Raw genomic sequence first — 12,179 nt, 5'->3', positions numbered from 1 at the left:
AAAATATTATTTCATTAGGCATTATCCAACTGTTTTTGCTTTGCTGACAGCAAAAGTCTAACTATATACTGCATAATCACAGTTCAGTCTGTCATGCAAAAGTTACATGTGACTCCTGTATCTATAAGTTCATTTACTTCAACAGCGCCATCAATTATAATTATGTTAAGCATTTTATCACAGTAAAACAATGTAGGTGCTTATTAATTCTAACCTAGCATCTTTCCTCTAATTACTTCCTACTCTGTTGATAAAATTCACCTCTTAAAGATACGAGAGCAACTCCCAGAAGTTCTAAACAGAGTATGAGATCTAAATCCTTCCAAAGAAAGATCCAGAAAGGCATGTGGGTGAAGCATACATACAATATTGTACCAGTCACAGGAAATTATTTACACAGAAAACATACAGTGATAAAGACTGGAATAAAAGCTGTTCTGCAAACAAGAACACTGTTAGTTTCTGGCTATTAATCTTCTCTATTACACTTTCTATGGCCCCAAGAAAGGTCTTAGTCCCAACCATATCATACCCCAGATGCACTGAATTGCTGTATACAGTCCAGAAGTGCTCAGTAAGTCGTGACAACTTATTCATTTACATGGCGAGCTCCATTTTTAATTACATTTTAGGGCTGTCCAGACCTGTGTAGATTCTAAACAAGACACTGTTATTTTATGAGTAACACACATACTAACCCAATGTCTACAGGCATTCATATGTCTGACCTAATTTCAGCCTCTATTTTTGCTCAAACTGGGAAACATAGCCACTGCTAGCCATGCTCATATGTTGCTTCTTGGCATGCATATGGTCTGTGTCATTTATTCAGTCCAGCTTGCCACAGGCAAGAGCTCATCAGAGGATTTAAAGCCAGTATCTAGTACCTTATAATAGACAGTAAGCTTAATAACGTTGACTTCAATCATATCATGCAGATTGTATGATACATGTATTTGTGTTTAAGTAAAATAATAATACAACATCATCTGTTGTATATAAAATAAATACACTGATATAATGTGTTTCAATGTGTGTCAACATTTGTGACATCTGTGAATGCAGCAGCTTGCTGCTCAAGTCACATGGTATACTCACATCCAAGAACTATAACTTATATTCTGCTTTTCTTTTTTTCTCATTAAAAAATCTTACTTAGTACTCCCTTGCAATTCTTTATGGACTTATTTTGCCAGCTCTAATTCAATCTTTTTCCATATCCAAAAGGAAACCGATGATTTGTCTCAACAAGATTTACCATTGATCCCTCAAAATTTGCATCGGAAGTAGCCTGTCATTTTAACAAACTGATGGGGCTTCATTTAACCACACATATAAATGTATATGTATAAATTTTATGAAATACATTACACAAAGATATTTATATTTAAAATAATATATTTCCACATTGTACTTTTTTTTTTTTCTATTGCCTGATTCGCTAAGCAAAGGCCAATAACTAGACACATAGTGAGTATGGTGAATCCCCTAAATAGTCTGTTTCTAGCCTGGTGCAAATCTCTGGACCTCCATCCAAATTCAACCTGAGAAAGCCAGTAGTCTCATGTGACAACTGTACCTAAACTGAATGAATCAGATTTCTTTAGCAATTTAAGAGAAAGAATTGACAAGCTCTACCTATAAAAAATAGGACATCTATAAAGAAAATTCAACCAACCACAGCACAGGTGTTAGAATAGAGAGTACATTAAAATCCATTTAAATAAGTTAACTTTAACTAAAGTACAAGTTTGAACTGCCAGAGTGACAGAGCATGCTCAAGTCTGCATGGCAGGAATGCTACATCATCCAATATTTGTGTGCGTAGATGAAGATAGGCAAACAGGAGCTAGAGAGAACACCTGAAGTTGGTGTTCTCTAACAGTCTGAAACAGACAAAAATAATAAGAAAGTATAATAAAAAAAATAATTAAAGGAGGCCTATTATGAACCATCCTAACAATGAATTTGAAACTATCAGAACAAAGTAGTTCAGTAAGCTACATGAAGATGAGGAAAACTCATCCTGACATAAAGGAAAAGAGTCAGTGAAGGTTTTGGATGGGTTGCAAAATATCTCTGCTTGTGTAGCACAGTTAGTAAATTTTTGTCTGCCTTAGATCCACAGCAATAACACTACTGCAAAATTCAGTACCTGTACCCAGAGCCATTAAGACGTTTGCCTAGCTGGGCAAAAGTACCCTTTTTTAAGCTAAAAACTCAAGACTCAAAGCTACAGGAAATGTAGTGTTCTTTACATTCCTTCTACTTTATAACAATGTGGATTCTACTTATTATTTCCCTTAATTTTCCAATACATGCATCAAACTTAAGTACATATTAACGCTATAGTTTGTCATCTTTTTAGGTAAATAACTTGCTGTTATTTCTAGCTGAAAATTCTAAGCAAACAGCTTTAGAAACAAGTTCTTCTGAACCCAACATTGATTCAGGTATAAAATGTCAACTGCATAGCAATTACTTACCTATCTGCTTTAATATGGACCATATATGGTCAACAATTTAAGTGTTTGTGTATTCATGTCACTTGTCTGTGGGATGTATTAGTCATATTGCCTTTGACCTATTTTTCACGAACCGTGATTCCTCTCCTGAGCATCACAACTATCAACCCAGTGACTAGAAGCTATGAATTGACAAAAATAGTGCAGAGCCTTAGGGCTATTTATTTGCAAGGACTGGTTTCCATACTGAGGAAAGAGAGAGAGGTAACACACCACAATTTGTCCAGATGAGTAATAATAGAGAATCATGAATGATTAAAATGCACATGCTGTAAAACTCACCTTCGCTATCTCTCTGCTGATGCATTAAACTAAAATCAGTAATAGGAGAAATGAAGTGATATTGGTCTGACAAAAAGAATGACAAAAATAGAATTACATGATATGGCAGATGATCTCACACAATACAGGCACAGGAAACAAAAAGCATAAATTCATTTGAACAGACAAACTAAAAAGAATCAGGATTCTTAAAATCTATTTGAAAAGTCAGATTTCCCTTGCAGAAAGACAGAAGGCTATAGCCATTAATTTCTGCTCTTTTTACAAGTATCACCCCTTTTTACATCAGCATTTGCATCAGGAAACAGTGCTTTGCATCAGCTCGGCACTGTTTCCCAGAGAACTGCAAATCTGAGATTAGACTGCAAGTCACAAGGCTGTTTTATAATTGCAAATGAGAGCACATCATGACACGATCCCTTACCTCCACTACTGGCCCCATCAGCTTGCACACTGGTTTGGACTGATGAAGGGGCTGGATCCTTGGGTGCCGGCAGCTGGGGAGTTTCCTCCTGGGTTGTCAGAAACGCAGAGCACAGATCGGTTTCAAGGGCTTGTAGCTTCAACAAAGAATTCTGCAGACAAAAGCAGAACATTGGGCTAGATAGAGAGCAACGAAATACTGCAATAGCTCTTCAACTCACTGAGCACATTAGGAGCGCCTGCAAAGGGGTGTTCCACTAGCAGCTCTGAGAATGTACAAAAGAACAAACATGCACTATTCCACGAGTTTCTTCACTTCTGGTTATTTAAGTCCCAATTTAAATGGATTATTCATGACACGTGGGAAAGATGACATCGTCAGCAAAAGACAGTTTATTCTAGGAAGCCAAACTGAGATGGTGTCCCTTTTTTCTTGGTCCTGAAGCAATACACTAAGTAAGTGTTTCATTCATTGGGCTGACATCATGATCTGATGACATTATGTCCCTCCCCGTTTACCATTCATGAAAAAAAAGTCTCCCTCTTCAGCCTATTATGCAGTACACAGCAGTGAACAAAGAGTTACTGAGAACACGCTGCCTCATGGGATTCTTGGAAGAGATATTATTTAATTGGCTTTTTTAGAGATACTTCCTTATGTAGACATCGCTTTTATGTAGGTGGCTGCTGCTTCTGCAAGGCAACCAGATCATTTCCTATCTGCTGCAAAAGCAAAATTAACAGAGCATTGTTACTTACTGCAGACAAATCAATGGGGAGAAGGCTAGTTACCTATAACATCACTCCCAGCTACAGTGTCATGTTTGGTCCATTTCTCATTTTAATCTTCAGTGCTGCATGCAATACTCAGCTGTACAATCTTACACAAGCATCTTGCTATGATGCAAATGCTGTAACAGCCCTAATCATCATTCAGCTGGGTGAAGTGAGTCACTATTGATACACAATGTATTCAGCTTCCCTTTCTCAAGGGAAACAGAACTTGCAGCATAAAAACACATACAGCTGTTTTAATAATCTCACAGCTGATGCATTCAGAATATACATAAAATGTTAAATTGCTCGCATAGAACATATTTACAAAGAGCATTTTCTGAAAGTAATCTGAGTTATGATACAAATAAATTCCTTGAGTTTATACCCTAGAAAGGTACTTTCCCTACTGCATCAAAGATCTGAAACTAACGTATTGATTCACTTAATGAAATTGTGAATTTATTTATTGGAGTAGCTTGATACATCTGCACATTTTTACTTAATTTTAATAGAGCACTTTTATAAGTCCAAGGGTGCCAGTATTTTTGGCTAAAAAAAAAAAAAAAAAAAAGGCAAGTGAATTTGACAGGGAACAGCAGGGAAGACTTTCAGCCTTGATCTTTTTGTTCCTTACATAGAATTCAGACAGTGAAAAGGGAATAGAAAGAAGCTCTTTCAAGGAGATACCTCAAAATAGAGAAGTTCTGAAAAAGCAAAACGTGAATTTTCCCCATGAAACTAAGGATGCTGTCTTGAAGTCATGGCATTGGTTTGTGAAGAGTCTTCATGACATATCAGGACTCATTTTCTACCACCTCTCACCTCAGCTAAATGCTGTGGCACCACAACACACGGACAGTGTTTTACCATTATTATTTGATTTACAGGTCAAGGAGGACTTTGATCATAGAATCATAGAATGGCTTGAGGTAGAATGGAGCTCAAGGATCATCAAGTTCCAACCCCCTGCCACAGGCAGGGTTGCCAACTGCTAGATCACATACTAGATCAGGTTGCCCAGCGACCACATCCAACCCAGCCTTGAACACCTCCAGGGATGGGGTATCCACAACATCTCTGAGCACCCTCTTCCTTCACCTCACCACTCTCTCAGTAAAAAACTTCCCCCTCTCATCTAATCTAAATCCCTCTTCCTTTGGTTTAAAACCATTCCCCCTTGTCCTGATCCCAGCACAGACCTTATTGCAATGACTGTGTATGGCAAGCACCCTTCCAGAGTTTTCAAGACAGTCTCTAAGTCTCCTGGTAAGAAGAACATAGGTGAATGTCTGACAAAAAACTCTATCCTTCATGGACTTTGGCATTTGAATGAAAAATTCCCAGATCAAGAAAATACATTCATTTGCATTTCTTATTATACATTACTTGTTAAGCACTTCCAATTTCAATCAGCGATGTAATTCACTAGCTAGTTTGCATTCTGTTACTTTCTGTGGTATTTTTCACCAAGTTGTGGAAAGTGGGTGGATGGCAAATTTCCAGCCACTGCCAAATACTAAAAAAATTAATGTAATAATAGAAATACTTTCTGTAATTTGTTGAATATGCCCTTGACAGAGATTTGATGTAGGGAGAAAATGAGTAACTAACTTATACCATTTTGATGTTACCAGGGAAATGATGAATCTGGAGTATGCCACCAAGCTCATCTGACACTTAAAACACAGCTGAGTACTATGGCACTGACAAAGCACACCATACAGGAAAAGCCACCAAACATTTGTGGGAACACACACAAAGAGACAGTTTTAAGCAGAGGCCAAGCAGTAAGCTACCTGGGATCGCAGACTTGCAGGCAACAAGAATGTCCTACTAAATGGCAGGGACACCCACCCCTGCTGCATGCCCTGCCTCTCTGGGGGCTGCCCAAAGCACCAGCACAGCCAGAACTGCCGAGTGGATTCCGTCAGCCTGGGCCCTCTTCCCCTGTAGCCAGAGCAATGTATCCCCACGTCTGCACCTACAGCCCATGCAGGGCAGGAGGGTGTTCTGCAAGGAGGCAGCAGGTCATATACCCACCCTCGGGCTGGCAGAACTCAGGTGAGAAAGGAGGAAAGTGAAAGTCCTGCATGGCACACACTCAGCAACACATCCAGTCTGGAGATAAACCAGCCCCTGTTCTGTATTTACAGACCTCTCATGCTCCAGGACCTGCCTTTGGAACCCAGCTAGGCCATCTCCGCTCCTGGCTGTTTTAAAAATGTTACAGACCACGTTAGAAGCAAATACGAATAGCTATAATATATAAAGAGAGAGAGAGGTGTTAGGTCATGGTACTATTGTAACTTTTGGTAAGTTCTCACATGAAAAACCAGTATCACTGGAGTAATTTAAGTTATGGCATATTAAAGCAGCTAATTAACTCAGTTCAAATCCTTCAGATTTGATGCTTATTCCAGCGTTATTCTGGTGCTTAACGCTAGTGTCACATAATAATTTGGGATTCTTGCTAATGTAAATGAAAGGGCATTAATATTTAAAATGGATCCTTATGCTTATTTGGAAAAAAAGTATATATACTGCTGCCTCTTAGGAACAGTACTTGCAAGTTTGAAAAAGAAGCAACTAGAATAGCCATCATTATTGTCCTCTTGAAGTAACTGACAACTTGAGCTATACCAATTTCACTAGAAGAAGAAATGAAATCCTGCATTTTTGCGAATCAAATATGATGGAAAAAATAAAGACCTTTACAACAAGTCCAAGGAAAACAGAAGAAGGTGCAGTGTGGCATTTCCTTCCTACTTGTAACTCCTGCTACTGCTTTAAGAGAACAGTAATGAAGGTATCACACTCCTGCCTGCTGGGAAGAAAAAAAGAGTACAAACGGACAGCCTTTGGCAGCAGAAGTTCAACTTGCAGTAAAGAAACCATCTTTACGAACAAATAAGCTTGTTGTCTGAACCCACCCCTCCCAACCATCTCTCTTTCCAAGGGATTGTTGAAAACCAAGAGCTGGGGCCTTGGGGGCAAGGAGTTATAGAGATGACAGATAACTTCTTACATCTAAAGATAAATACCTTACATCTGCACTTGCACTGCTTTATCAACCTGGAGAATATGACACTGTATGAATAAATACTCCCTATCACCAAAATGCACTGGCAAAGAATGGAAGACCTCTGAAATAGTTTCCATATTTTTTTCAGTTAGTGTTATCAGTAACTGCCACTCCAGCCAGAGATCCCTGCATGGGGCTGGGCAACATCAGAGCCACCTGCTGTGGGTCAGCATGCCCAGGGGCTGCAACCCAGTGGGAGGCAATGTGCCCAGTGATGCCTCACGGCCCCACAAATCTCTCTTTTTGCAACAAGGGCTGTGCACCACCATCCCTGCTGATCGGTGACTGCCCATAGCATAGAGCAGATGGATATGATGGCTGATTGAGAGCCATTGTTGTTAGAAATAGTTCTTTCCCCTGAAAACGTGTTACCATGATCAGCTTCTTTGATCCCCGGGGGAAAGGAAAAGCGTAGCATGTTTAGGAACTGAGGAAAGGGAAGGAGAATGTGTTTACCACTCACATACATCCTGTACAGGTCTGAGGGAGAAGCAAAGCCTGTGCTTGGTCCTTTCTGTGCAAATACAGCTGCCCAGACATGCACAGCGTTTCTGAGTGCTGAGGATGGTTGCACCCTGCCCCTGGGCCTGCCCCTGCCCCAAGACTGGAAGGCAGCTTCACTGCAGCTTATATCCAGTTTGCTGATGGATTTACTGGATTTATGGCATCGGCTGGGGCAGAGAAATAGAACAAGCCAAGCTTTCAGTATTTAATGGCCTTTGGAGTGATTCATACAGAAAAGAAACCGAGTAAATATCAGTCTGTTCAATTTCTTCACAGTGAGAAAATTAAAAGCGGCACTAGAACAGTGACATACAAAAGCATCTTCCTTACCTTTTAATCTGAGGGTTCAGGTTAAAACAAGATAGGCATATTTTACGTGAACATAAATAAATCCATGGTATCTGCTAGGGCAATACTTGCGTCTTGAGGCAAATGACATTTTCAATTCAAAACTTCCCTCATGGGTAACAAACAAGCAACAGTAAGATAGAACAAGATATGCCCTGGGTCTGTATAATGTCACCAGTGACTAGTGAGGAGAGACAGCACTTTCTCTAATCCAAGAAGGGAATTTATTTTGTAATAATGCCTCTCCATTTAAGTTTGCAGGAGACCTGAGATATACAGTAATCTAAGATTTTGCAAAGAAAGTTAGCACCAGAGTGTAGCTGTGGCTCATTTCCCACAAATGATTTGCAACTCATTTTAATTTTTGAGCTGATTATCTGTTTTAATATTCTTATTTACTATTTTTAGTGGTTTTTTTTTTTACTGTTTTTTATTTACTATAATATTTACCTTAGACGGATCCTTTGCAAGAATTTAAAATCTTGTTATTGAAATCCTGTGTGAAGACAAGAGTGGACTCAATGATCTCTGTGGGTCCCAACTCGTGATTTTCTATGATTCTAGCTGTGGAAACTCTGGTGATATTTGCAGTGGAGCTTCTCAGAAGAAACGATAACAGTGATTTCCAGGGGTCTACTCCATGAGCCCTAACTGGCTAGACCAGGGCTGAGAAGTCTCCCTCACACTTGTCACAGAAAGGAACACTTGTCCCTAGTTATTACTGGGATTTTCAACAGTGAGCTGGACAACAATGACATGAATGCACAGGAAATAATTATAACATTTTTAATCTGAGTTCCTTTAAGAGGACACAGAGTAGTTTTCTCCTAATAAAATTAAGGCACATTACGGAAACCAAACTGGTATTCTATGCTTTGGCAGGAATAGACTTCTTTTTACACCCAATTCTTCCCCATCACATCTGCCCCCATCTGCTTCTGTTGTCTTCTTGGGCTACACTTTAAAATATTGTCTGGTCCTTGTTTACATCCCAGCACATTCACTGCTCTTGCAGAATTAAGCCAGTATACAGATGCCCTGGCTTGTGGAAAATGCTTTATAATGCTTCCCACTTTGAGTAACTGCACAACTTGCTTTTGGCCTCCACTATAATGCCTTGACTGTGACAGCCTATCCCACTCATCCACTGTTTGACTTGGTCACAGAAACAGCTTCTTTGTGCTCTACTCATGCAGTGCTCCTGTCATAATTGCTGTGAAAACAGCTCATGTTTCAAGCATCACAGATGTTATTTGGCTTTCCCTGCTACCTCTCTTCACCTTGTATGGGAACTGTTGAATCATGGCCTGAACCTCTGATTGACCACCTGAGGTGAGCACTGAGTCAGCCGCAGGAGCACAGGTAAAGGCAATTCACCTGTGTGACCGGAAGGGTGGAGCCTGGCTGCACCTCTCCTAGACCCCATTTAAGGGCTGACTGCCACTGAGGAAGGATTTCTCTCTGGAGATTGTTCCTCTTGGAGTTTCTTGCACACCTACAACACTGGTGAGTGTTTTCATTTATCTATGATTATCTTTTCCAACATGATAATCTTACTAAGCCTAACTTCCCTTTATACTTATTGATCACCCAGTACTTTACAACATCTGTATTCTTACTGACCTTACACACCCCAACCCTCCCCTCCTACTCTCTGACAAAAGCACTTTTCAGACTACATTGTGCTGTTCATAGTTTATTTATGTAGGATGTAGCAACCTTTGAGTCTTCCTTATTTTTAAACAAAACATAATTGTTTTAAGCTGTAATATGAGGGAAAAATCAAATCTTCTTGCAAGATGGTATTTCATTTAGTCAATATTGCATGTGTAATTCTTTTCCGGTCACAAATAAAATGTAGCGCAGTTCACTTAGTTAAAAAGTCTGACTTTTAAACCATTACAGCAGTCTCGCATCACATTTTTACACCTGTCTTCAAAAACATGGCTGAAATGATAACCTAGGATTCTCAAGTGATTGTATTATTCCAAATGCTGAGGAAAAAACTCATTTGATTCAGAATTTTTACACCATATTTCCATTTCTGGTTACACTTACCTCACTTACGCTGCATAGTTGCTCGGTTGCTTCATTTTGTGAAATACATGTGTTTTGATCAATTCTACAAAACAAAACAAGACTTCTCTATCAGTAGGCTTCTTGTTTGTGCAACAAACATTCTAGACTCTTCACCACATTTGTACATAAATTACAAGTTACAAGATACTGAAAAAACAACATTCCTATGAAACTTCTGTATTTTATACCTCATGCAAAAAAAAAAAATTACCAGTGGTTTTATGGAATTATGCAAAATATATATTTAAACTGTGAATGAGAACCTGGAAACTATGTCATTAAAGTGTAAGTTCAGTGTGTTACAGAGTCCATCACCAGCATGATCGGTTCTCAGTGTCATGACAGTTAAAGTCAAAAAGAGTTCAACTGTTTAAAGCTAAGCACAATTTGTCTCACATGCTATAACAAGTATTTTCCTATATCAGAGCCATAAAGAATAAGCCTTTCCATATTTAAACTTGATGGCATTTTAGGCTCTCAACCTTCAGCTTTCTGCTTAAAATTATCATTTGCAGATTTCACACAGACCTGTGGGAATCTCACAAGTAGATGGAAATCCTTTGAGCAAGAGAGATTTCCATGTTTTGTACTAAATGTCACTTAGCAGCCCTCAGTGGCATCTACAGCTTTGCTTTTCTCTCTGCATATCACTGCTTCTCCATGTGGCAGTAGAAAAGGGAGGTCCTGGACCAGCATAGAGAAAACTGCTTCCCATCAACTGCTGCTACTGTGAGGGCTGTGCTACATCCAGGCAGATGCAGCCACTGCCTGAAAGGTTGGTGCCTGTCAACCATTCTCTAGCTTTTACGCAGCAGAGATGACAATATGAAACAGAAGAGTTTTTAAAACACTATGAAGGAGCATGGAGAGATCCAAAGGACTAACTTAACTGGAAAGAGTGACATGTTATTTACAGTTTGGTTTAGTAACGTGTAAGGAACAACCTGCAAGGCTACAAAACATATACTTGAAGAGTGATTTGTTATATTGAGCTAGTGCTAGACACAAGGCAAAGGAATAAAAGGACATGTCAGCTTTGTGCTCTTCTGGTACCCATTTGAATGACTCTTGTAGGAGTAATACATATCTTCCCTAACAAACTAACAAAAGAAGCAGTTCTTACAGGAACTGTAGGATATTCTGCATAACTCACAGCTATGTCACTCATGAATCTTGCACTTCAGAGATTAAAAACTGCACAGCTCCCCTCCCTCTCTCATTCAGGGTGATGTTCTCACCGACTTTTTTAGGGATGCAGTCACATTGCATTTTTCTATTCTATTTCACTGAGATGTTTTCAGTTTTGCAATTGTGGGATCCTGGAGATGCCGAATGATTTCTGAAATCTTTGAAGCAAATAGCCATTTTTGTCTGAAAACAATTTACACTAACAGTAGTGTAAATATGCTGAGCTGGTCCTACTCTATAGAGTTCTGTGGAGTGCCTTTTTTTGTTTTCACTAAGACCAAATGCTCTGCTAGGCAAATGCAGGTTATCTGATTGTTGTCAGGCAACAAGGGGCTTAGAATTTAAATAACTATGGGTTGCATCCTACTCTCATTAAAACTCAATCATAAAATATCCATTAACTTCAAAAGCAGCAGAAACGAAGCCCTAATTTTCCATCTGTGCTGAGAACACTAATTTTTTAAACCTCAACCTGAATAAACGTAGGTGATTCATATTCGGTATTACTGACATCATGTAAAATAATGAAAATATATTTCTCTCTACAGCTACTATTCAAATATATGTAATACCATCCTTACTGAAATATAGAAAGCCCGATCTCATACTCTTTGTGGAGCCTGGCAACTCTGGCTTTGGCAGAATTATTCTGTTCTGCTATTGCACAGATGCAAAGATTGAGTGCAATAACGTGTACATTTAAAGCTTGTGGACATAAAAAAAAAAAAATCCAAAAGTTAATTATCAGACCAGAGCTCCTAATAGACTTCAAGGGGCAGATGAATTTGCATGAGCAGTGAGCTGTTTGAAAAACAGACCAGAACATGTGAATTACTGAATTATGCATGATACTGATATTGCTTCTAAACTCACGTAAAATTCAAATAAAACTACATAGATTTAAAAACTAGGAAAAATATTTAAAGACAACCAAAGCAAATTTAATTTATTTCCCAGATTAAAAGCAGGAA

At 38.9% G+C, this 12,179-nt stretch overlaps 1 protein-coding gene across 14 annotated transcripts in view; it reads right to left on the bottom strand.

Moving 5' to 3' along the window:
• The window catches only part of FAM13C (family with sequence similarity 13 member C), an 87,388-nt gene that overhangs the window by 17,193 nt on the left and 58,016 nt on the right, over positions 1-12,179 (bottom strand). For 11 of the 14 annotated variants that reach the window (XM_046943205.1, XM_040702579.2, XM_040702581.2 and 8 more), the window contains 3 exons: positions 10,000-10,063; positions 3,232-3,382; positions 2,808-2,873 (listed from right to left, as the gene is read on the bottom strand). In XM_046943205.1, coding sequence (XP_046799161.1) covers positions 2,808-2,873; positions 3,232-3,382; positions 10,000-10,063 — 281 coding nt within the window. The remainder of the gene's footprint in view (positions 1-2,807; positions 2,874-3,231; positions 3,383-9,999; positions 10,064-12,179) is intronic. The other 3 variants (XM_040702583.2, XM_046943206.1, XM_025151836.3) reach the window with 1 other exon arrangement.

This window comes from Gallus gallus, chromosome 6, assembly GCF_016699485.2.
Source record: "Gallus gallus isolate bGalGal1 chromosome 6, bGalGal1.mat.broiler.GRCg7b, whole genome shotgun sequence".
Classification (NCBI taxonomy): Eukaryota; Metazoa; Chordata; class Aves; order Galliformes; family Phasianidae; genus Gallus; species Gallus gallus.
Note: the sequence above shows the minus strand (reverse complement) of the source record. Positions and strands in the feature narration are given on the sequence as shown.